General features: G+C 39.5%; 2 protein-coding genes across 2 annotated transcripts in view; one reads left to right on the forward strand and one right to left on the reverse strand.

Moving 5' to 3' along the window:
* The first annotated feature begins 256 nt into the window (after positions 1-256).
* rps27a (ribosomal protein S27a) lies at positions 257-8,986 on the forward strand. The gene is made up of 6 exons (XM_067989015.1): positions 257-301; positions 393-457; positions 1,241-1,295; positions 7,356-7,441; positions 7,591-7,722; positions 8,802-8,986. The coding sequence occupies exons 2-6, from the start codon at positions 410-412 to the stop codon at positions 8,949-8,951; spliced, it is 471 nt and encodes a 156-aa protein (XP_067845116.1). The 5' UTR covers positions 257-301; positions 393-409; the 3' UTR covers positions 8,952-8,986.
* Positions 8,987-15,624: 6,638 nt separating this feature from the next.
* Positions 15,625-26,176, reverse strand: part of mtif2 (mitochondrial translational initiation factor 2) — a 62,896-nt gene continuing 52,344 nt past the window's right edge. Inside the window, exons 11-14 of the mRNA XM_067989014.1 lie at positions 23,016-23,156; positions 19,611-19,775; positions 19,297-19,437; positions 15,625-18,697 (exon numbers count right to left, since the gene is read on the reverse strand). Of these exons, the coding sequence (XP_067845115.1) occupies positions 18,528-18,697; positions 19,297-19,437; positions 19,611-19,775; positions 23,016-23,156 (617 nt within the window). The 3' untranslated portion in view covers positions 15,625-18,527. The remainder of the gene's footprint in view (positions 18,698-19,296; positions 19,438-19,610; positions 19,776-23,015; positions 23,157-26,176) is intronic.

Raw genomic sequence — 26,176 nt, forward strand, 5'->3', positions numbered from 1 at the left:
CACTTGAACAAAAGTATTAACATTAGACAGTATTTTACCGTTATTTAGACAGGAAACCCCACAATGCAGTGCGACTCGTAGTCTTCATCCTAAATAAAATGATTAAAACAATTCATGCAAACACACTTCAAAACTACTTTTATATTTTATTAACTCTTGGAAAAACATCATATTTTGAAAAATTAAAGTGGACGGAAAACGGAGTGACTTAGACGCCTAACCCCTGCTACCTGTTTGGAAAACCCCGTTGCATGGACAGCAAGTCCTCTTTTGATGATCCGCCATTGAGGGGACGGTGGTGGTGAGTCGGAGCTGTGGGGAATGCCGACATTTTACATACAATTATCTACTTTGGATTCGATTTTAACGTGTTCTTTCTTTCTCTCTTGTAGGTGGATTGAATTTGAAAATGCAGATCTTTGTGAAAACCCTAACGGGGAAAACGATAACCCTTGAGGTGAGTGAGCCGGGCGGGTGCGGCGGTGTGTGGTTGGAATGAGTTGGGCGGAGGCTTACTCCCAGCGCCTGGATGAAGAGTTTTAAGTGGAAACAAAATGTGTAAAAAAAATTAATGTTTAAAATTAAAAGCTAATTTAACGCGAGGTTGATTTATAGCCACATGTTGCTGTTAATTTATGCTCACTACCCGAGGCAGCGTGTTTTCCGGTTTGTGTGATACCGAAGGCCTCAAATACTCGTGTGAATGTAGGTTTTAGTGCAGTGGTTGCGAATTTATCGCCAGATTTTTTCCTCGTCCATTGGAACGGCTGCGTATCAGTTGAATTTCTTCCGAGGAGTAAGGAACAGGCCGCAAACGGGTTTTAGTGATCATGACCACTCACATGTGCTCCTTAAACCAGTTCTACAAAGCACTGAACAAGCGTTTTAAGTCACAGTGTGAATGCTTCTGGCCACTTGTACTGACCCCAGTAGTTGGGGAAGTTGGAGATTGGGTGAGCTGAGATGCCTACAATTGCCTTTGACTCTAACATTGATTTTTGAAGGGACTTGGAGAAGTCTGCTTTCTCAGCCCATTGGTGCTAACCCTTGTGCAGAAAGAGGCCAATGATATTTATTTTAAATTGTCACTGTGGCTTGTTTTGAATACTGGTTCCAGTGCTGACATTGAAAGTGAACACATGTCAAACTTGAGCACTTTTTAAAAGAATGTTAGTAAAAACAGTGAACCATGTATCTGACACATACAATATTGAAAGCTTTTGTGTTTTTTGTATTACAGGTTGAACCCTCAGATACTATTGAAAATGTAAAGGCTAAGATTCAGGACAAAGAAGGTACAATATAGTTTTGATTTAAATTTTTATTGCCTTGGAAAAAGCTGACCTGAAAGCCTCCCAAGACCTTTTTAAGATATGTAGTTACAGGTGGAAAGACAGCTCAGAACATTGTGGTGGGATTTAATTTGTACTCTTGAGCTGAATTCCTGCTCTCAACCATGCTAATAAGCAGAGTCCGAACCCTTTTTAAATCCGATAGCAAGTCATCCTCGTATTGAGTAGCAGTAGTGGAATCCCAGTTGCATGTTATGAGGATATCCTAATGAGGAAGAGATTACTTTAGATTGTATGTACAAATACACCTTAATGGGGAAGGTAAGTCAGATGGGTTATTTTCATTCAAAACACTGTAAATATATATTTTTAGACATTACATTTTCCACCTGCTGGGTAAAATTCTGGAGCTGAGAAATATGAATTCACATTATGGTATCACTACTTTTGTTTGTGCTGGAGTTACGCTTGGGTGCTCCATGGTGATTTCATGGAACAGCATAGCTTGGGCAGAAACTTGACACTGCCTTCTAACGGGTGAGAAAATCAAACAATATGACTCTTGTCTCTCAAATGAAAATAATTCCCCTGCACTTACCTTCCCCTGTAATCTGAAAATAAGGATTAATTAGTAATCTTATAATAAAGGATCCTCCTGGGGAAGAGTGATCATAATGATACAATTTCATATTAACTTTGGGAATGATATAGTTAAGTCCAAAACTCAGGTCTTAATTTTAAACAAGGCCAATTATGTGGGTATTGGCTGCGTGTTTGTTAAGGTAGATTGGAAAATTAGATTTAAAAATATGACTAGATAAGCAATGGTGAATATTTAAAGAAATAATTCCCAATGAATGTACATACCCTTGAGGAATAAAAACACCACATGAAGTGTGATCCAACTGTGGCTAACTAGAGAAGTTAAGGATAATATTAGATTAAAAAAGGTTTACAATGTTGCCAAAAAGTAGTAAGCCTGAGGATTGGGAAGGTTTTAGAAATCAGCAACGGATAACCAAGAAATTGATGATGAGGGAGAAAATTGAATGAGAGTAAACAAGCAAGAAATAGAAAAACAGATTGTAAGGGCTTCTACAAGTTTATAAAAAGGAAGAGATTAGTGAAAGTAAACGTGGGTCCCTTAGAGGCAGAGACAGGAGAAATTATAATGGGGAATGAGGAAACGGCAGACGTTAAACAAATATTATATATCTTGTCACAGTAGAAGGCACAAAAAGCATACTGGAAATAGTGGGGAACCAAGGGTCTAATGAAAGGGAGGAACTTTAAAGCAATTAAGATTAGTAAAGAAAATGTTTTAGAAAAATTAATGGGACTAAAAGCTGACATCCCCTGATCCTGATGGCCTACATCCTAGGGTTTTAAAAGAGGTGGCTGCTGAGATAGTGGATGCATTGGTTTTGATCTTCCAGAATTCCATGGATTCTAGAACAGCCCCCGTGGATTGAAAGATAGCAAACATAACCCCGCTGTTCAAGAAAGGAGGGAGAGAGAAAACTGAACCATGGGGGGTTAGCCTGACATCGGTAATAGGGAAATGCTAGAATCTATTATGGATGTAGTAACAGGACAATTAGAAAATCATAATATGATTAGGCAGAGTCAACACTTTTTTATGAAGGGGAAATTGTGTGTGAAAATCTGAGTTTGAGAGTGTAACTAGCAGGGTAGATAAGGGGGAACCAGTGAATGTAGTATATTTGGATTTTCAAAAGGCATTCGATAAGGTGCCATGTAAGAGGTGGTTACACAAGATTGGGGGTAATTGCATAGATTGAGGATTGATTACTGGACAGAAAAGAGAGATGGAATGAACGGGTCATTTTCGGGTTGGCAGGATGTTACTAGTGGGATGCTGCAGGGATTGGTGCTTTGGCCTCAGCTATTTACAATCTATATTAATGACTTGGGTGAAGGGACCGAGTGTAATGTATCCAAGTTGACTGAAGATACAAAGCTAGATGGGAAAGTAAGCTGTGAAGCGGACACAGTCTGCAAAGAAATATCAACAGTGAGTGGGCAAGAAGTTGGCAAATGGAGTATAATGTGGGGAAATATGAGGTTATTCACTTTGGTAGGAAAAATAGAAAAACTGAATTTTTTTAAATGGTGAGAAACTATTAAATGTTGGCGTTCAGAGGGATTCGGGTGTCCTTGTACACGAAACACAGAAAGTTAACATGCAGGTACAGCAAGCAATTAGGAAAACAATTGACATGTTGGCCTTTATTGCAAGGGGGTTGAGGAACAAGAGTAAGGAATTCTTGCTGCAATTGTACAGGGCTTTGGTAAGACCACACCTAGAGTACTATGTACAGTTTTGGTCTCCTTACCTAAGGAAGGATATACTTGCCTTAGAGGCAGTCCATCGAAGGTTTACTAGATTGATTCCTGGGATGAGAGAGTTGTCCTATGAGGTGAGATTGAGTAGAATGGGTCGATACACTCTGGAGTTTAGACGAATGAAAGGTGATCTCGTTGAAACATATAAAATTCTAAGAGGGCTTGACAGGACAGATGCTGAGAGCATGTTTCCCCTGGCTGGAGAGTCTCGAACTAAAGGACATTGTCTCAGGATAAGGGGTCGGCCATTTAGGACTGAGATGAGGAGGAATTTCTTCACTCCAGGGGGTTGTGATCTTTGGAATTCTCTACCTCAGAGGGCTGTGGCTGCTCAATCGTTGAGAATATTCAAGACAGAGATCAATAGATTTTTGGACTCTTAAGGGAATTAAGGATATGGGGATCGAGCGGGAAAGTGGAGTTGAGGTCAAAGATCAGCCATGATCATCTTGAATGGCGGAGCAGGCTCGAGGGGCCTTCTAAGAATAGAAGAAATAGGAGCAGGAGTAGGCTGTACTTGGATACGTTAATTCATCTAAGTCATTAATATAGATTGTAAATAGCTGATGCCCAAGCATCAGTCCTTGCGGCACCCCACTAGTTACAGCCTGCCAACCTGAAAATGACCCATTTATCCCTACTGTTTTTTGTCTGTAAACCAATCCTCTATGTGGCACCTTACCGAATGCCTTTTGAAAATCCAAATATACCACATCTACTGGTTCCCCTTTATCTATCCTGCTAGTTACATCCTCAAAAAAAAAACTCTTGGAAATTGTGTTTAACAAATTTATTCTTTCATAAAACCACATTGACTCTGCCTAATCATATTATGTAAGGAGTCTTACGACACCAGGTTATAGTCCAACAGCTTTATTTGAAATCACAAGCTTTCGGAGTTTTCCTCCTTCGTCAGGTGAGTGCAGGGTTCCATAAAGGCACAGCATATATAGTCAGAGAACAATACCTGGTGATTACAGATAATCTTTCCAACTGCCCGTTATCACACCTCGGCAGAGAGATAGTCACAGCAAACAAAGGAGTGGATGGTGTTCAGACAGAGAAACCTTACATCCAAGACTACTGAATACACAAGCGGTCAGAACACAAAGACAGACAGACAGAGAGAGAGAATGACCAGTTGTATTAAAAACACATAACTTTTTTCCCCGCTGGTGGGGTTACGTGTGGCGTGACATGAACCCAAGATCCCGGTTGAGGCCGTCCTCATGGGTGCGGAACTTGGCTATCAATTTCTGCTCGACGATTTTGCGTCGAGCAGAAATTGATAGCCAAGTTCCGCACCCATGAGGACGGCCTCAACTGGGATCTTGGGTTCATGTCACGCTACACGTAACTCCACCAGCGGGGGAAAAAAGTTATGTTTTTAATACAACTGGTCATTCTGTCTGTTTGTCTTTGTGTTCTGACCGCTTGTGTATTCAGTAGTCTTGGATGTAAGGTTTCTCTGTCTGAACACCATCCACTCCTTTGATTGCTGTGACTCTCTTTGCCGAGGTGTGATAACGGGCAGTTGGAAAGATTATCTGTAATCACCAGGCATTGTTCTCTGACTATATATGCTGTGCCTTTATGGAACCCTGCACTCACCTGACGAAGGAGGAAAGCTCCAAAAGCTTGTGATTTCAAATAAAGCTGTTGCACTATAATCTGGTGTTGTAAGACTCCTTACATTTGTCCACCCCAGTCCATCACCGGCATCTCCACATCATAATCATATTATGATTTTCTACGTGCCCTGTTGCCGCTTCCTTAATAATGGATTCCAGCATTTTCCTGGCAACTGTTGTCGGGCTAACTAGTCTATAGTTCAGGGTTTTTTTCTCTCCCTGCTTTCTTGAATAGCGGGGTTACATTTGCTATGTTCCAATCCACTGGGAATGTTCTAGAATCTAGGGAATTTTGGAAGATCAAAACCAATGGATCCACTATCTCTACAGCCACCTCTTTTAGAACTCCAGGATGTAGGCAATCAGGTCCGGGGCATTTATTGGCTTTTTGTCCTATTAGTTTCTCCAGTACTTTTTCTCTACTGATATTAATTACTTTAAGTTCCTCCTTCTCATTAGCTTCTTGGTTCCCCACTATTTCTGGTTTGCTTTGTGTCTTTTACTGTGAAGACAGATACAAAATATTTGTTCAACGCATCTGCTGTTTCCTTATTCCCCATTATAATTTCTCCTGTCAGTCTCTAAGGGACTAACATTTACTTTTGCTACTCTCTTCCTTTTTACATACTTGTGGAAGCTCTAAGAATCCCTTTTTATATTTGTTGCTAGTTTACTTTCATCTATTTTCTCCCTTTTTATCAATTATTTTGGTCACCCTTTGCTGGTTTCTAAAACACTCCCAATCCTCAGGCTTACTACTCTTGGCAACATTTTAGGCCTCATTTAATCTAATACTATCCTTACCTTCTTCAGTTAGCCAAGGATGGATCACTTTACCTGTGGGGTTTGTATTTCTCAATGGAATGTATATTTGTTGAGAATGTTGAAATACTTCTTTAAATGTTTGCCATTGCTAATCTACCATCATTACTTTAATCTAGTTTCCCAGTCTACCTTTGCCATCTTATCCCTCATACCTATGTAATGAGCTTTATTTAAGTTTAAGACTCTAGTTTCTGGCTTAAGTGCATTACTGTCAAAACTCATGTGAATTATGGACTACTCCTGCTCCTATTTCTCGTGTTCTTACAAAGATCTTGCATTTATATGGTGCCTCTCACATCTTCAGGATGTCCCAAAGTGCTTTGTCGCCAGTGAATTACTTTAGAAGTATAATTAGTTGTGTATGCAAACATAGCAGCCAAGTTGCACACAAGCAAGGTCCCACAAATATCACTGAGATGAATGACCAATTAATCTGCTTTAGTAGTATTGGTTAAAAGATAAATAGATCCATGGGATCTTTTGTAAACTCCTATAAAAAGCAACACCTCGCACAATGCAGTAATCAAAAGTACTATGAAGCAGGGTTGTCATCCTTTTTAGAGTGGAGGCCAGATCTACATGTTTGATTACAAATGAGTCATTTATATGCACATTCAAGGCTAATGTTGCAAATGTTGGCTTGTCATCTATGCATCACTCTCCATTTTATTCTTCTCATCCAGTCTCGCCACCACCCTCCTTGCTGTGATCTGGCACAGCTACCTTTCTCCATGCACCGCTGTCACTTAAAGTTCAGCTCTTTGAACCTCCTGGGCTTGGAGGATTGGGGAAAGGCTACTATGCTTATGGGTGTAAATCTACCAATTAAGGAGCAAACTTTTCCAATTCTCTCAGCCCAGGAAGCTTGAAGAACTGGGACCAGGTAGAAGTTAGAGTTGCACACATTGTGGAGGGGAGGGAAAAGGAACTGACGAGGGCTTTGTATGTGGGGTGGATGGAATGCATTGCATACCAAAACAGTATCGCTTTTGTTTTTTGTACTCTATTTACATGCAATATTATCAGTGTCATTTTTGAAGGTCTCTGCAGCTGCCACTTGAGGTCATGGCAATAAAGCTGCATCTTTTTCCATGGACCCTGGCTGCCCAAATCTGCTTATATGATGATTTATTGACTAAGATTTCAGCCTCTCTGACTAAATGTAGCATAATTGTCCAATAAATTTTATAGATGAGATGAGAGTGGTTTAGTTAAGCCTTCCTTTTGCATTTTAATGTAGGTATTCCTCCTGATCAGCAGCGACTGATCTTTGCTGGAAAACAGTTGGAGGATGGCCGTACTCTCTCTGACTACAACATCCAGAAGGTATACTCATATTTTTGTTGTGCTTGAACACATCTGTGAACTTGCAGGTAGTCTACTGCACTTGATTCCTGCATTGATGTCTTTTGCACTAGAACAAATGGGAATTTATGCATTATACCTCAGGAAAGTAACTTGATGCTCTTCAACAGGAGTCAACTCTGCACCTTGTACTGAGACTTCGTGGTGGTGCCAAGAAGAGGAAGAAGAAGTCTTACACCACCCCAAAGAAGAACCAGCATAAGAGGAAGAAGGTCAAGCTTGCTGTCCTTAAATATTACAAGGTAATACTTTAGGTGGCCGGGTTACTGAGTTGACATACCCATCAATATTAAATTGGTATGAAGCCTGCTTTTCTTACAGCCACATCTTGTCATTTAAGTTGCTGATCAAAAGTAGTAGAGCCCCTGTTCCCAATTTATGAAGGCTAGTGTATTATTTCCCCCCACCCCAAGGTGCTGAGTACTTTATGTATACAGGAAGAGTAAATTGAAATTTTTTTTAAAAAAAAAGCCCATTGCTGTTACATTGTGTTGGAATCCAAAATATGGTGTTGAGGAATGCTATAATGCAGGTTTGGTTCCATGTTGCTATGGAAGGAAACAGCGACAATGTTATTCTCCTGCACTTAATGGGCAGCATTAGTGGAAGCCTTAATAGTTGGCTGCCCTCTTTGTTAATACACAGGGTATAACGGTAGTGAAATATAGAACAATTCCCCTACCTCCAACTTGTTTTTAAACCAGTATTTAAAAATGCCCCAAGTGAGTTCAACTAAATTGCTGTACAGAACTCCCTCTGCACTGCAGCATCTGAAAAATACCCTTCTACTTCAGTGTCACCTATCCATTTCTAACACCTTTTGATTCTTTTAGCCAACCTGAATTAAATTGCACATTTGGAGCTGTTTTATGCTGAAGGGTTGGGACAATCCACATTCTGTTTGTGGGACTCTTGTAGCTACTGGAGACATCGCATAATCTCACAAGATTCAGAAGACCTATTGTCGCACTCTACATGTACAGCAGGAAATCCTGTAAATACTGGACCCATGCATGCCATCTTGATAAAGCACATTCTTCCATAATTTATAGATGGAAAACATGGGCTTTCACAGCTCTGGCATCCTCTTCCATTCCAACCCCATCACCAACCACACAGCCCATTTGGTGGCAGGCATGCTGGCTGCATGTAGTGTTCCATTAATGCTAAGTAGGGATGCTTTTGTGCTACACGATGAGGCTTTGCTCATCTCCCTTTCACTTGTTTTTGGTCCGGTTTATTACAGGACTGATGATTTTTGACCAAGATGAACGTTTCTGTATAATCAAGCTGAAACTAAGCACTTTGTTTCGACTTTTAGGTTGATGAATATGGCAAAATCTATCGTCTGCGGCGTGAATGTCCTTCTGAGGAATGCGGTGCTGGTGTGTTCATGGCCAGTCACTTCAACAGGCAATACTGTGGGAAGTGCTGTCTGACATACTGCTTCAACAAGGCCGAAGATGCATAATTATATACATTTTAATAAACTCTGATGGAAAATGATTGGTGTTGAACTGTTTCAATTCAGTATTTTTCACCTTCTGAAGGAGCTGACCTGTGCTGGGGTGGTACACCCTAGAAGAAAGTTCCACGGGTAGTAGCAGGCCTATGGTATCTTTCCCAAGTGGTCATTCTTGACTTGAGCCTACAAATGAGATCAGCTCATTCAGCATAGGCTATAAACCTGCAACCTTATGATGTATATTGCTTAGTGCCACGCTGCTGAGGGTCTTTGGAGGATTGGTTAACAGAAACACTGGTAGTTGAAATTGATGGAATAATTTTACGAGTGGGATTAGATTTGGATTCAGTTTCGCTTTCACTTCATTACAAGGTTAATGATTGTTAAATCTCTTTAAATCAACAAGATGCATAAACCATGTCGCTGAGTGCATGTAGGCTAGATTCCCTGATGTCACTAATTTATCTTGCCGATTGATTAATTAGTTTAGTTTAATCTGCAAAAGAACTGAGGCTTCAAAAGGAATGATTGTTTTTCTAAAACTGCTTTTAACAACAAAGTTTGTGTAACTCAAATTTCAGTGCTGTTCCTTACTAAAAGATGAAGATAAAACTACTACTGGTTATTGTCCTATGGGTGATTAATCTAACAATTCAATTTGTTGCACATCCTTAGAAGCCTGGACTGTGTTGTTTGGGCTGGTTTTAAAATGAAAATGGAGGAAAACATGACATTTGAAAAAGAGCAGGTAGTTCCTTTTATACTTGCCAAGATTCTTTCAACCAGCAGCACTGTCCATTCATTACTGTTTGTGCACAAAATAGTTGTTTTTGCCTGCATACACCAGTGACTGCAGTTCAAAATATTTACATGAGTAACATGCAATAGTGCTATATAAAATGCAAGTTCTTTCAGCAAGTAGGTGGAGCAGGCACTTATCTCAACTGATGTGACCAGTTTTACTTGCATCGATTGCTTTAAAACTGGCAAGCATAGCATATCCAGGTGGGACATGTATAATTAAAATTGGTACATCTGTTGCATCTTCCATTGAAAAGTCCTAAGTAAACATCTTCCTATGGACTTTCCATAGAAAGTTATGGCACGGAAGGAGACCATTTGGCCCATGTCCGTGGCGGCTAAAAAAGTTATCCAGCTTAATCCCACTTTCCAGTACTTGGTCCGTAACCTGTAGGTTACAGCACTTCAAATGCACACTCTCTAGTACTTTTTAAATGAGTTGAGAGTTTCTGCCTCTACCACCCTTTCAGGCAGTGAGTGCCAGAGCCCCACCACCCTCTGGGTGAAAAAGTTTTTCCTCAGCTCCCCTCTAATTCTTTTGCCAATTACTTTACATCTATGCCCCCCCCTAGTCACTGACCCCTCTGCTAAGGGAATTAGGTCCTCCCTATCCACTATCCAGGCCCCTCATCAATTTATATACCTCAATTGAATCTCCCCTCAGTCTCCTTTGTTCCAAAGAAAACAACTCCAGCCCTGGCAACATCCTTGTCAATTGTCTCTGTACCCTTTCTAGTGCAATAACATATTTCCTGTAATGTGACCAGAACTGTATGCAGTAGTCAAGCTGTGGCTTAACCAATGTTTTATACAGTTCTAGCATAACCTCACTACTCTTATATTCTATGCCTTAGCTAATGAAGCAAAGTATCCTGTATGCCTTTTTAACCACCTTGTCTACCTGTCCTACTTCAGGGATCTGTGGAAATACATTCCAAGGTCCCTTTCTTCCTCTACACCTTTCAGTATCCTCCCATTTGTTGTGGACTCCCTTGCCTTATTTGCCCTCCCCAAATGCATTACCTTACACTTCTCTGGATTGAATTCCATTTGCCACTTTTTTGCCCACCTGACTAGTCCATTGATATCCTCCTGCAGTCTACAGCTTTCCTCCTCACTATCAACCACATGGCCAATTTTTGTATTTGCAAACTTGTTGATCAAGTCCTCCACATTCAAGTCCAAATCATTATACTACAAAAGCAAGAGACCTAGTATTGAGCCTTGCAGAACCCCACTGGATCAGCCTACCAGTCCCAAAAACACCCTTCAACCATTACCCTTTGCTTCCTGTTACTGAGCCAATTCTGGATCCAACTAGCCACTTTCTCTTGGATCCCATAGGTTTTTTTTTTGACCAATCTGCCATATGGGACCTTGTCAAAAGCCGTACTAAAATCTACGTACACATCAAACGTGTTACCCACATTGACCTTCCTTGTTACTGCCTCAAAAAATTCAATCAAGTTAGTCATGACCCCTTAACAAATCCATACTGACTATTCTTGATTAACCCATGCCTTTCTAAATGATTTATGCTGTCCCTCAATTGATTCCAATAATTTGACCACCACTGAGTTTAGACTGGCCTATAATTACTCGGTCTATCTCTTTCTTCCTTTTTAAACAATGGTACACGTTAGCAGTCCTCCAATCTGCCGGCACCATGCCTGTAGCCAGGGAGGATCGGAAAATGGTCAGAGCCTCTGCTATTTCTCTTAACAGCCTGGGATACATTTCATCTTGGTATGGTGATTTATCTACTTTCAAAAATGCTAAACCCCTTAATACTTCCTCTCTCACTATATTTATCCCATCCAATATTTCACACTCCTTAACTACAATCTCTGCATCGTCCCCCTCTTTTGTGAAGACACGCAAATTATTCATTTAGAACTATACCTACATCTTCTGTCTCCACACATAGGTTACCTTTTTGGTCTCTAATAGCCCCTATTCTTTTCTTAGTCTCTTGCTCTTTATGTATTTATAAAACATTTTTGGGTTTTCCTTTATTTTACTTGCCAGTACTTTTTCATGCCCACGTTAAATGTATCTCATCTACTGGTTACAGTTGCCTGTAACCATATTCTCTGTAATACCTGCAGACAGCACTCTAATGAGATTTCCTATGTGGATCTTGAGTGTGGTGTAACACATGGACCTGTCACAAACAAATAAAAAACAGGTTTGAGTCTGCATGCAGTTACAGGATCAGGCCACCCAGTGAGACCGATGAACAATTTTTTGTCGTTTTCTGATGCTTCTCTGTCAGCTATCTAGAAACATGGGAACAGGAGTAGGCCATTTAGTCCCTCAAGCCTGTTCCACCATTCAATGAGATCATGGATGATCTGAGACCTCCAACTCTGTATACCCACCGTAGCCCCATATCCCTTAATACTTTGGTTAACAAAAATCTACCAAACTCAGATTTAAAATTAACAATTGAGCTAGCATCAACTGCTGTTTGCGGAACAGAGTTCCAAACTTCTACCACCCTTTGCGTGTAGAAGTGTTTTCTAACTTCAATCCCGAAAGTCCTGACTCTAATTTTTAGGCTATGTCCCCCTAGTCCTAGACACTAACCAGCAGAAATAGTTTCTCTCTATCCTATCAGTTCCCGTTAATACCTTGAAAACTCTGATCAAATCTCCCCTTGATCATCTAAATTCCAGTGAATATAACCCTAGTTTGTGAAATCTCTCCTCGTAACTTAACCCGGGCACTCCAGGTATTATTCTAGTTAATCAATGCTGCATTCCCTCCAATGCCAATATATCCTTCCTAAGGTGTGATGCCCAGAACTAAACACAGTACTCCAGGTGTGGTCTAACCAGGGCTTTGTATAGCTGTAGCATAACTGCTACCCCCTTTATATCTAGAGGACTAGAATACAAGGCCAGCATTCCCTTAGCCTTTTTGATTATTTTCTGGACCTGTCCATGACATTTTAATGGTCTACATTCATGGAGTGCTAAGTGTCTTTGGACCTCCACTGTTTTGAGCTTTTCACCATTTAGAAAGTACTTTTGATCTATCCTTTTTAGGTCCAAAGTAGATGACCTCACATATGCCTACATTGAAATCCATTTGCCACAGTTTTGCCCATTTACTTAATGTATTAATATCTCTGTAATGTTATGCTTCCATCTACTCTGCTTACAATGCTGCCTATCTTTGTGTCATCGGCAAACTTGGATATGTGACTCTCTATCCAGTCATCTATGTCGTTAATAAATAGTGAATAGTTGAGGCCCCAACACAGATCCCTGTTTACATCCTGCCAATTTGAGTACCTGCCCTTTATCCCTACTCTCCGTCTCCTGCCACTCAGCCAATTTCCTAACCACTAATTTGCCTTCAATTCTACGAGTTTCAACTTTAGCTAACAGTCTCTTACGAAGGACTTTATCGAATGCCTTCTGGAAGTCCATATAAACAACATTCATAGACATTCTCTTGTCCCCTACTTAAGTTACTTATCTGTGAGATAAGTAGGCAGATAAGTGCTTTAAAAAAAATTACTCACTCATTTTTAACTTTTTGAATTTCTCCATCCAGCCCAAAAAATGTATCCTCGGCTGCAGTCTGGTGTGTGTGAACTGCAGTGGGTGTTTCCCAGCAGCTCTGGACAATGCACGCTATTTAACCACTCCATACAGTGCAAACATGTGTCCCGCTAATCACTACAAATGGCAACTGCAGCATCAGGTTGTTTGAAAAATGGCTACGATACTCTGCTTCGGCTGGCCGTGATTTGCGGTCTCTTTTATTGATTCCCTGGGCCACCTCTCCTGTAGATAATAAGAAATCCCAAATGCAGGCATCACGCAAATGCTTAAAAGCTGAATAGTTTGCAGAATCCATCAGTTGTATTATGCAGAACGAAAGAAATTTTGCATCAAATCATGATACAGTAAATGCACCCATAGCACTATGTATGTAGAATATTTTTAAAAGTAAGCAACATTTTTCCCTAACAAGAAAGTGGTGTGTAGCAACTACAAACCTCTTCAAGTGATGTGCAGTCGCAGTAGCAGAAATGCACATGGAGGTGCTGAATGGATAAAGCAAAGCCAGGGATTTTATAAGTGACAGAGAACAGCTGCCCCCCCCCCATCCCCCATTGTCCCAAATGAAACTTGTAGTTATACCCAGTGACCCATGAAAATATATTTTTTTGAAAACCAAGAAATACAGCTTTTCTAGAAGTGTAAACATTTGTTGTTTGTGTCAGGGGTCATACATTTTACCTTTTTGATTGTATGTGGGTTTGAACATGTTGAGGGGGTCTGTCATAGCTCTTAAGTACATGAAAATGTTCAATCATGCATGTTTGTGTTTTCCTAGGCTCCTGCTTCCATCCCACGTAGCTACCCTATCCTTCTAGAACCACTTGCCTCCTCAAAGCTGATCTGTGGGCAATATCATGAGAGATTTGCTAGTATTAAATTAAATTCGGTATATGTTATTTGTTCCATTCAAAAGTCCTGCTAATATTTCCTATTAGAAAATCCCATATTAAAATGTGTGTTAATAATTTCAATGTTAAATGCCTATAATGTCACACACAAGTGTTCTGACTGATGTTTATATCATTCCTTCAAAAATCACTCAAAATACTTTCTGGAAAACAGTTCACTGCCACTTTTCCTCTCAGTAACTGATATTTTTAATGTTCAAAATAAAGTTTTAAACAAATTTTTAAAATTTCACAATAACATGATTAAATGTCTCTCCTCATTCTAATTTGATTTTAAAAAAAAACACAAGTTGAATTTTAAAAACAAATAAAGCCCAAAGAAAAAAAAGATAAAGAGGGAAACAGGTTGAGGGGGGCCTCTTGCCACTTGAGATTGAGAAGAGTGGGTGGGAATGAATGGAGGAGTACAGGTGAGGTGATAGCAGAGAGAAGGATACAGGAGTTGGGCAGGTAGTTAAAAGGGGATGAAGTAGGGTTAGTAATGGAACTGAAGGGTGGTAAGTAGGGGAGGCATCGAAAATTTAGAGGGGTATGAGGTACGATTGAAGTGAGGGTGAAGCACAATTGACGGGTGAGAGGTGTTGGGGAAAGGAGAGGACAGAGAGAAATAGTTATGAAGAGGAGAGAAAAACAGCAACACAAAAGGTGTTAATACAAGTGGCCATTATTCATGTGCCAACAATGACAGTATCATAAGGCTATTCGACTGCAGGAGATATCAGAGCCAAGCCCAGTTCTGCCCTTGACTGACATCCAAACATGCACATTTTAGTAGTAGAAGCTCTGGCACATTTTCCTCTCCCTACCCAGGGTCAATTAGGCCAACTGCAGTGCTTTGCCATTTCTAGCTCAGGTCAACTAACACAGCATAGACCGAGGATTGAATCTTGGAAACTCCTGGTCTGTATGGCTGACACGTGAATAGCCACTGGTATCAAAAGAGACATTGTTGGACTTACCATATGCAATGCCACAGGCGATCCACTAGTGTAAAAATAAAAATGCAGTTGTATGGTGGAGTGACCAAGCACAGCTCATCACGTACTTCCCCACCCCGAGTTTGTGGGGTATTCATTGAGATCTCTGAAACAGTATCAACAGGAATGTCCCTAAAGGCAACCGCCAGAACCTTGCCAGTCAAAAAATTGAAGTATCATTTGAATATATTTTGACATTATAATTTTTGTTTCAGATAAACAGCAATAACTGCTAAAAGAAAATCTATCACTTTAATTGATCTAAGACTGCATTTTTAAACTACTGTAAAATACATTTTCTGTGCTCCCCAGTGAGCTCTCCAATCATGAACTGCTGATCCATTGCCTTTAGTGAAATATTCAAATTCTATTCAAATATTAAAAGCATTGCAATGTTACAATGACAGAAACCAGATTCACCTTAACAGGATTTCTTTTTATTTTGGAATTTTTCTCCTTCTCCATTAATGGCATGTATTTTTCTTGGGGTACAGCTCCAAAGGTGCCAGGCATCCTTCAATACGAGTGGCCATTATTCATGTGCCAACAATGACAGTATCATAAGGCTATTCGACTGCAGGAGATATCAGAGCCAAGCCCAGTTCTGCCCTTGACTGACATCCAAACATGTACATTTTAGTAGTAGAAGCTCTGGCACATTTTCCTCTCCCTACCCAGGGTCAATTAGGCCAACTGCACTGCTTTGCCATTGCTAGCTCATGTCAACTAACACAGCATAGACCGAGGATTGAATCTTGGAAATTCCTGGTCTGTATGGCTCACACGTGAATAGCCACTGGTATCAAAAAGCATCTAAGCAAACTTGCTGATCTATCAGGAAACCCTAATAAAGTGACTTTCATTCACAAAGTATAGCAGGATCTCTTGCTCTATTCAGTTCTTTGGAATATTGTAATTAAAAATCCTGCTATTGATACAAACAAAGTGAAAAATGCTTGCAAAAAGACAAAATTTGCAAGTGTTTTTTTTCATGAATGTTGCACATTAAGAATTGAAGTAGATTTTTTTTTAAAAAGTATGCATTGTCAGCAGAAAAGGCCAAAATCTAGAAAATGCCATGGATTCTGTCATTTTTAGCCATATTCAAAGCTAATGGGACATGACAGGCCGAGAAAATTATTTTCATTGGGTTCCATTCAGCAAATGATTGAGAACTACTGACTTATACAATGTAAAAATAAAGTGCAGTAATTCTTTTGAGCCACTTCATATCGTCAGTATGTTTTATAAGTACTTAATTGTGAATGTTACAAATTACTTGAAAAATGTTTAGTACCAGTGTTATTGTACAAATAATGATCACATTAAATCTGAAAACAGGAAGATTAACAGTGACACATTAAGACTGTAAGACCATTAATAACATTAGCAAAACAATATCCACTATCAAGTGAAGAGAGCAATAGCCCATCATTGTGCAAAGAATGCCAATTGGTAAGGAAATGAAATGAGGAGTCAATATACATCTCACATACTACAGCCTACTGACACCGGGATAATCAACAGTACATTTGGAATCCCATAATACTTGCACCTTTATACACTTTTAAAATAGAAAATACTCAAGTTGTATTGATATGTGTCATTATAATTTGACATTTAAATGGGTATAGATGTATACCATCATACAGGCACAGTACTGAATGTAAAAGCAGCTAAGAATCGATACCAAGTGATCTCATCAGTGCTGCTGGCAACCCATTGGCACTTTAAAATTGCAGCGCTGGTTTCAGAAGAGCAGCATTGTACCAGGCTTCCAGCACCACTCCTCCATATTAACATTTGCACTTAGCCCCACTCTCCATCAGGCATTGGGCAGCAGTGAGGTTTAATCAGCAGCAGCTCATAAGACCCATAAAAATGTGAGTATCTGCTGCTGACAGAACAAAACTGTATATTTGCTGCAGTTTTAAAATGTAAAAGGACCTTTGAAAAGCTTTAATAAAGTAACAATGCTGCATCAATATGATGCCTATGCAATGAATCATTATTGAGTACCAGAATCTTCTGTCATAGCATTTCATAACAGAAATGGTCATATTAGGAAGCCAATATTTTCAAATATACTAAAATGATATTTGTGCATTTATATAATAGCAGTTCAAATAAAACTTAAATTATGATATGTGTATTTTTTTTAAATGTGAAAAGTGGCTTTGAGTTTTTCCATACATTTTTAAGGGTCAAGATATTGGGAATTTTCTTAAAATCATTTTACAAATAAAAAAAATTCCATAAAAAGCTAAGTAGCCAGGTTGATATCAGGGAACTTGAGACAAACAATTTGATTGCTTTTAATATATTAATGAAGGTACTTGTTTTGATATCTCCAGTTCCTGAAGAAACAAACAAAAAGTGAATCTATTACATTACTAATATTCATAATTGCACAAGTTTGCAAAATTGTAAATAAAATATGTCCCATAGTGATTCACAAAACATGTATTTTGGCAGTAATTTTAATGTTTAATGAATAATTCCACCATCTCAATGTTAAATAGTTTGGGCCTCCCAACGGCAACTTTGGGCGGGTGGTGCAGCCACTCCGCCAACTTTGCACCCATCTTGGGCGGGAGTCGAATTGTTCCCCTCCCCCCCGATTCCCATAGCTAAAATGGGGAGTATTGGATTCCATGCTTTTAGTTGCAACTGGAGATCCCGCTGCAGTTTAAGTCCTGGGAAAATCATTTTCTTCAATACCACTTGGTTTCCAGAAGCCAAATCCTTTATATTAAAAAGTGCTATTAACAGCAACCTATGGTCAACAGCACTCCTTCAATGTAAAAGTACATTATGGTGCCCATTACAATATCACCATCTAGATCCACATTTAGTCTACTTTAATCATGTTTAACTGAACAGTAGCCTGCCACTATTCAAAGGAAGCTAAAACGCAAAGGTGATACAATACAACACACCACGCAATACAATACATACAGCATTTTAAATTGTGGCGTGTCAACTCTGCAGGCCACTGCCTGATTTTACAATATCCTTTTCCATAGGTTGCTATTTCTGGGATCTTGCTATTTTCAAAATGGCTTCTGCATTGATCCACCAAACAACATTCACTGCCCTTCAAAGTAATTCCTTATGAAGTGCTTAGAGACATTTCTAAAAGAAGTGATAAAGCACTGTACGAATGCTAGTCTTTTTTGTTGGCTTGTATTCCAAACAGTAGGCTGAATACAGCATTAAGATATTTTGTTCATTTAATCATTTTACTGGACAGACTTTATAATAATAGTGCAATTTAATTCAATTCAAAAATTCTTAGGTTCTTGTAATAATCAGGTTTTAAAATCCTGGATCCCAGGAGATATTTTGTTGAACTTCTTTTTCTTCATAACAAATAATTTCATCGCCAGGCTTAATATCAATTTCCTTATCCAAGCTGAGGCCACATTCCATGCCTGCCTTCACAACTGGCACATCATCCTTGAGATGTTTGAGAGAGGTGAGGGAACCTGAACAGGGAGGGGGAAAAGATTTGTTATACTGTAAACTTGGTTTTACTCTGTTGGTAACAAACACTCACTCAACACAAAACATTTTAAAATCCATACATTTTCTGACTTGTTGGTCCCTCTTTTCCTCACCCAATACTCCCCGCCCCAGTGGCTACACGCCAACCCCTGGCCAATAGAGCAGACAAGCAACCTGCTCCCATCCCTGCCACCAGTCATAATGAATTTTAAGTTGCTTCTTATGACAGGTTTTCATTCTTGCTAATTTTTATTTTGAGTTTCTTGCCATTTTACGGACCTTTCTTAGTGAACTGCTGGATGACGTTCACAGTACTTTGTGTTGGAATTACTGCAGGTACACTGGGAAATAATTTCCAATAGGTTATATAGGGGAATTTTTATATACAGTGTATATATAAAATTGTGTAACAATTGGACATTTTGTAAAAGTCCCTTAAAATACTCCTAAAGGGCAAAACACTCATGTAAACTGGTTTCCAAGGCAACAAAATTGCCTTTTCCAAAATAACAAGATTTTGATTCTATAGTAGCAGTTTTGCACGTTATAATACACAGAACTGTACAAGAGGAAAACCTGCCTCTCCACAAAATATGTCCATCATGGATGAGCTTAAATTTCATCTTTCTGTTCAATTGACCCTTCTGGACTCTGCAACCTGCTACAGGAACCTTCTTTTTTCCTACTGTCACTTGGAAGATTGCCAACACAGATGCCTCTCCTGAAAGCAAAACAGCATTAACAAATGGTGAAAACATTTGTTAGATCCACGTCTCAAACAGTTCGAAAATAGATATACATCAGGTCATATTTATAACATACAAACAAGTGAGTTTAAAAATCTAAATCTGACAAAGAATGCCCAATTATTTTTATAAGAAGTAAAACACATACCTATTATGTTTTCTTCAAGTACTGCTGGCAACTTGCCACTCAGTTCGTCCTTGAGGTCATCAATAAGCTTGTAGATAACTTTATGCAACTTGATTTTTATTCCTTTCTTGCTAGCCATCTGTTGTACTTCTTTGTTGGCATTTACATTAAAACCATACACCAGGCCTAAAAATCCAAGAGAAGAGTGCTGTTTGTCTTCAAGCCATATTCCATGTGCTGTTTACAATTGCCGGAGTACAGATAATTATACAACCATCCCCTACCCTACCCCAAAATTCTGGCTCAGTTAGAAAAGCTGGGAGTAAATGGTTCTCAACAGTAAGCTCTCAGCAACATCGGGACCCAGTCTCTCAGGCACAGAGTTTACAATAAGGATTTTTTGGGGTGAGTTTGTGCTCTGCCAGGTTGAGTGAGGGGGGGGATGGGATAGAAAATAAGAGAACTTAGACAAGGAAATAAACATTTTTTTAGTTTTTCCACCCAGTGGCAGATGCAGGATAAAGCTTTCTCCATATTGCCCAACAATGCACCTTAACCCCAAACTGGTCCTATGACACTATTTTCCACATCAGCATCCTTATAGGTTTTCTGCTATCAACATTTAAGTAAAGAGCATAAAGGCTCTATGGAGTAACTACCATGGATTTAGAAGGAATAGGTGGTGCCTCACAAAATACTGGAATTCTTAAAGGGCTTGACTAAATTAGTTGATGACGGCAAGTTGGCGGATATGACGGAAGGACTGAAAACTGGCTTGGCAATAAAAGGCAGAAGGTGATAAGTAGAAAAACTGTGGCCGACGATCAGTGACTAATAACTTTCTGTTCCAAATTCCCTTCGTTCACTATTTATAAATAATATGGTGGCAGCTATTGATAATGTAAAATTTGCTGATGACATTAAGTTTTGTGGTCAGATGACAAGAACAAGAGAAACAGTAGTTTTCAAAGGGCTCTTGAACCAATTAAATGGACGGATTTAGGAAATTCATATGGATTTTAATGTTAATAGATAGTAGTTATGTACACTGAGTTTGATGGGACAAGTGAAACTTACATATTTTATGCTTTCTTTTGTGTTCTTAAAACATTTCATGATGTGGATCTGGTGTCATGTTTTGTACGTAAATTAATCCAGTATTGATTCCACTAAGTTTGATATTATGAACTTTCTTGGACAGTATAAAAGCTTAACCCACGGGTTTCATCCCAGCATGACACAAGCATTAGTGCAGTAAGTGTCAAAGAAAAATCAGGAGAGTGAATTTTTGTGTTCATCAAGGTGAAGGTGTCAGTGCTGGGGAATGGAACATTTCGTCCACTTTTGCCAGACAATGTCAGCATCTGCCACTCCAAGTTAGATATAGCATGCCCAGATGCAAAGTAAATCTCCCTTTACTCTGCTTTAACAAAGATAAATTGCCTACCTTATAGGGTTATCTTCATTCTTTAAGTGATCGGCATTCTCCACACACCATAGGAGTAAAAGCAAGTTTACTGGATTCTGGGGAAACCAACCACGTGCTTAGTATGCACATAAAAATGTTGTCACACTGCTGCAGATAGGTGGTGCTGCATACAGTCTCCTAGTCCCATGTTGTATAAAGCCTTGGGGACAAGGCCAATAACTACTCATGGTCTAACTACAAGTTCCTGCAAGGCCCAAGGGAATGGCTGGTTGGGATCATGGTATGTGGAGGATCAAGTTCATACAAATAAGGAGGAGAGCTGTACAAAGGAAGTAAGCAATTCTTCTTCTTCAGTAAACATCTTCATACACCAAAAGAATATATCAAAGAAGTATAATTTCGGAGCAAGGAGGCCCCTGCAGAGGAGCCCTAACATCAGCTGCCGGGACATATCTCCCAAAGGCATTATTGTGTGCAGTAGTCAGATTTAAACAGTAATGTTTAGTAAATTTGTGAGGATTAGTCAGTGTCAGCTTTCGGATACTGTCAATCGGAACCTGTCAAGACATAGCCACTTATGAGATGATAGCAGTGCAGAATGCACTCAACCGTCCACTTAGACACCCACTGCTTGGTCAGTGGCTTGCCTCGGGTCTTTGCACCAAAGGAAACAAATAACTGTCAAGACTTCCTAAATTGCTCTGTACAAGAGATATAAAAACTGATGACTCTATGAGCATCTACATCCCAAGCAGAAGCCTTGCTCCCATTCACCTGTAAACTGATAGAGCAGTTATCAAGTGATTGCTGTGGAAGGATGCATTATTTTTATTAAATTGGTTGCAGTGTGAATGGATATATTTAGAGAATTGAATTCTTTGTGTAAGGCACGATATCATCCTTTGGCCACATCTGTTCCTGAAATCTAACTGCCTTCCATAGAGAAAGCTCATTGTTCCTGAATTCTGCTTGAAACTAGGATGCAGCCTGGTAATGGGCATGGGGAAGAGTGTCACCAACCTCCAAACATCCCTCTACTACATTAGTGTGAATTTTACCAGCTATCCTGTTTGACCACTCTGGGTGAGATTGTGAATTTAGTGTAGAATTACAGGAATTTTACGTTGTTTGCCTGTGTCAATTAGGGAATGAACATATGAAAAAGTCAGACAAAAAAAGGCTATTCGGCCCATGAAGCTCATCTCTCTAATGTTTCAATTCCCCCAGCCTAGCTTTCAAATGCATCTTGAACTCCCCTAATGTCTTCGATTCCACTACCCAACTGGTAAGTTTTTCTAAATGTGTATTGCCCTTTGAATTAAGATTTTTTTCTAAGATTTGCTTTAAATTCATTTAAAATTATGTTGTTATTCTACTGTCTGACTAACCTTAAGAGTAATATTCTGGGTTCACCTCATCAATGTCATTTCACACTTTATATAACTCAGTGAAGCACCCTTAACATTTTTCTTTCTCAATACTGCAAAGCTTATCTAATCTTTCATCATAGCTCCAATTTTCACTCCAACAATCCAGGCTGGATTTGAACCCAGGCCCCATACATAAAGAGGACAGAGCGATAACCATGGCACCACTCCGTTCCTCCATCCACATGTTTCTAGACACCTACAGGCAGGACATTGCTGTGTAACCCTACTGACATCTTGTGTACAATCTGATTTTAAAAGAACTACAGTTCTATAAATGTTCCAGACCTCAAAGTAGACCTGGCTGCATGAAGGTCTGGTTTTTGATTTCCCTGGTGTGTGTGTGTGTGTGTGTGTGTGTGTGTGTGTGTGTGTGTGTGTGTGTGAGTGAGTGAGGGGGGGGGGGGGGGTGGGAAGAGGGGGAAAATCAGAGAATCACCAATTTCATCCATCTCCTATGGGTTGTAAGGCAAATGCTGGGGAGAACATCTCCATTATGATTACAGGAGGGGAAATAGCAGATTAAAAACTAACTAAATTTACCCATTGAAAGCAAAATTAAACCCTTACCTGAAAAAATCTCAGCTGAGACAATATCATTTTCACTGATATCTCCAATACCAAAGTGGATCACTTCGAGGATACACTGTTCATCAGCATCATAACCATCTAGGATGTTTAGAATGGCTTCTACAGAGCCATCAACATCACCTACAGGGAAACAAAATACATATTAAAAATATTTTAATCACCATCTCAGCTTGCGTTTCTAAGCTTGCATTTATAACCAAGACAATACAATATGCCACTGTTGGATAAAGCAGCAAGGAACCAAAAATATTCCCTATCTCCAGAACAAAAGTGCAAGCAAAAACTTCATCTGATGCCAGATGGATTAAGAATATGGGATAACAGTCTAATTGCCCAGCAGAAAACCCAACCATCCATCCCCTTGAGCCTTCTATGAAGAATGGTGGCAGCAATATACAATATCCAGAATTTACAATCCAACAGGAAACGGGAAGTAGAAAAGCAGTTAGTGACGTAGTTAGCAACTCAGAAAGGCAAAAGAAGCAAAGTTTAAATAGTGCTCAGCACAGGAATTTGACAGGGTTAAAGGGTATATACTTCAATGCAAGGAGTATTACAAACAAAGCAGATGAGCTAAGGGCACAGATAGACACATGGCAGCATGATATCATTGCTATAACTGAAACCTGGCTTAAAGAGGGGGATAATTGGCAGCTCAAAATCCACGGATAAAGAGTTTTCAGGCAGGATAGAGTGGGTGATAAAAAAGGAGGGGGGTAGCATTATTGGTTAAAGAATGAATTACAGTTGTGAGAAGGGATGATATGCTAAATGGATCATCAATCGAGGCCATATGGGTTAAGCTAAGAAATAAAAAAGGGGCAGTCACACTACTAGGAGTGTACTATAGACCCCCAAATAGTGAAAGGGAGATAGAAGAACTAATATGTAGGCAAATTTCTGAGTGCAAAAATAAGAGGGCAATAATAGTAGGGGACTTCAACTACCCTAACATCAACTGGGATTCAAACAGTGTGAGGGACACAGAGGGCACAAAATTCTTGATCGGTGTCCAGGAGAACTTTTTTAGCCAGTACGTGACAAGCCAACAAGAGGGGATGCAATTCTAGATTTAGTCCTGGGAAATGAAGATGGGCAAGTGGGTGAAGTGACAGTGGGTGACCATATTGGGCATAGTGACCACAATTCAGTTAGTTTTAGCATTATTATGGAAAAGGGCAGAGTTAAATCAGGAGTAAATGTTTTAAATTGGGGGAAGGCAAATTTTACAGAACTAAGAGGTAATTTGGCAGAAGTGGACTGGACACAACCACTTGAGGAGAAATCAGTGGCAAGCCAGTGGGAGGCACTAAAAAGTGAAATTCTACAGGTACAATGCAGACACGTCCCCTCAAAGAAAAAGGGTGGCACTGACAAATTTAGAGCCCCCTGGTTGTCTAGAAGTATACGGGGCAAGATAAACCAGAAAAAGAAAGCTTATGACTGTCACAGAAAACTAAATACTGCAGAAAGCCTAGAGGGGTACAGAAAGTACAGGGATGACATAAAAAAGGAAATAAGGAAAGCAAAGAGAGGGCATGAAAAAATATTAGCTAGTAAGATTAAAGAAAACCCAAAGATGTTTTATAAGTACATTAAGAACAAGAGGATAGCTAAGGAAAAGGTGGGACCTATCAGGGATGATGAGGGTAACTTGTGTGTAGAAGCAGAGGATGTGGGTAGGGTTTTAAATGAATATTTTGTCTCCGTGTTCACAAAGGAAAGGATGATCTGGACGTAGTAGTTAAAGAGGAGAGATATGAAATATTGGATAAGGTAAACATAACGAGAGAAGAAGTACTAGAGGGACTGGAATCCTTGAAAGTTGATAAGTCACCAGGACCAGATGGATTGTTTCCTAGGCTATTGAAGGAAGCCTGGGAGGAAATAGCGGATGCTCTGAGGATCATTTTCCAATCCTCACTAGATACAGGGGAGGTACCGGAGGACTAGAAGACTGCAAACGTAGTACCATTGTTTAAAAAGGGTACGAGGGAAAGGCCGAACAATTATAGGCCAGTCAATCTTACCTCGGTGGTGGGCAAACTATTAGGAATCAACCCTGAGAGAGAGGATAAACTGTCACTTGGAAAGACATGGTATAATCAGGGATAGTCAGCATGGATTTGTTCAGGGAAGGTCATGCCGTACAAATCTGATTGAATTCTTTGAGGAAGTGACAAGGAGGATTGATGAGGGTAGTGCAGTGGATGTTGGATTAATTAATGATCTCAAAGTAAAGGATCCCTTGGGAAACAGTGATCATAACATGATAGAATTTCACATCCAGTTTGAGAGCGAGGATCTTGGGTCTGAAACTACTGTATTAAACTTAAATAAGGGCAATTATAAAGGAATGAGGGCGGAATTGGCTAAAGTGGACTGGGTAAACAGATTAGATGGTATGATGATGGATAAGCAGTGGCAAACATTTAAAAAGATACTTTATGACTCGCAACAAAAATATATCCCTGTGAGGAGGAAAGACTCCACAAAAAGGGTGAACCAACCATGGCTAACTAAGGAAGTAAAGGATGGTATCAGGTTAAAAGAAAAAGCATACAACATGGCAAAGATTACTGGTAAGCCCGAAGATTGGGAAAACTTTAAAACAATAGGATGACTAAAAGAATAATAAAGAGGGAGAAAATAAATTATGAGAGTAAACTTGCAAGAAATATAAAAACTGACAGTAAAAGCTTCTACAAGTATATAAAAAGGAAGAGGGTAGCTAAAGTAAACATTGGTCCCGTAGAGGATGAGACTGAGGAAATAATAATGGAAAACAAGGAAATGGCAGAGGAATTGAACAGATTTTTTTTAAATCTGTCTTCACAGTAGAAGACACTAATAATATACCAGTAATAGTAGAAAATCAAGGGGCAAAGGGAGGGAGGAACTAAAAACAATCACTATCACTAGAGAAAAAGTACTAGGCAAACTAACAGGTCTAAAGGCTGACAAGTCCCTTGGACTTGAAGGCTTGCATCCGAGGGTCTTAAAGGAAGTGGCTACAGAGATAGTGGATGCATTGGTTGTAATCTTCCAGAATTCACTACATTCTGGAAAGGTCCCAGCGGATTGGAAAACCGCAAATGCAATACCCCTATTCAAGAAGGGAGTGAGACAGAAATCAGGTA

Source organism: Heptranchias perlo, chromosome 8 (assembly GCF_035084215.1).
Source record: "Heptranchias perlo isolate sHepPer1 chromosome 8, sHepPer1.hap1, whole genome shotgun sequence".
NCBI classification, from domain to species: Eukaryota; Metazoa; Chordata; class Chondrichthyes; order Hexanchiformes; family Hexanchidae; genus Heptranchias; species Heptranchias perlo.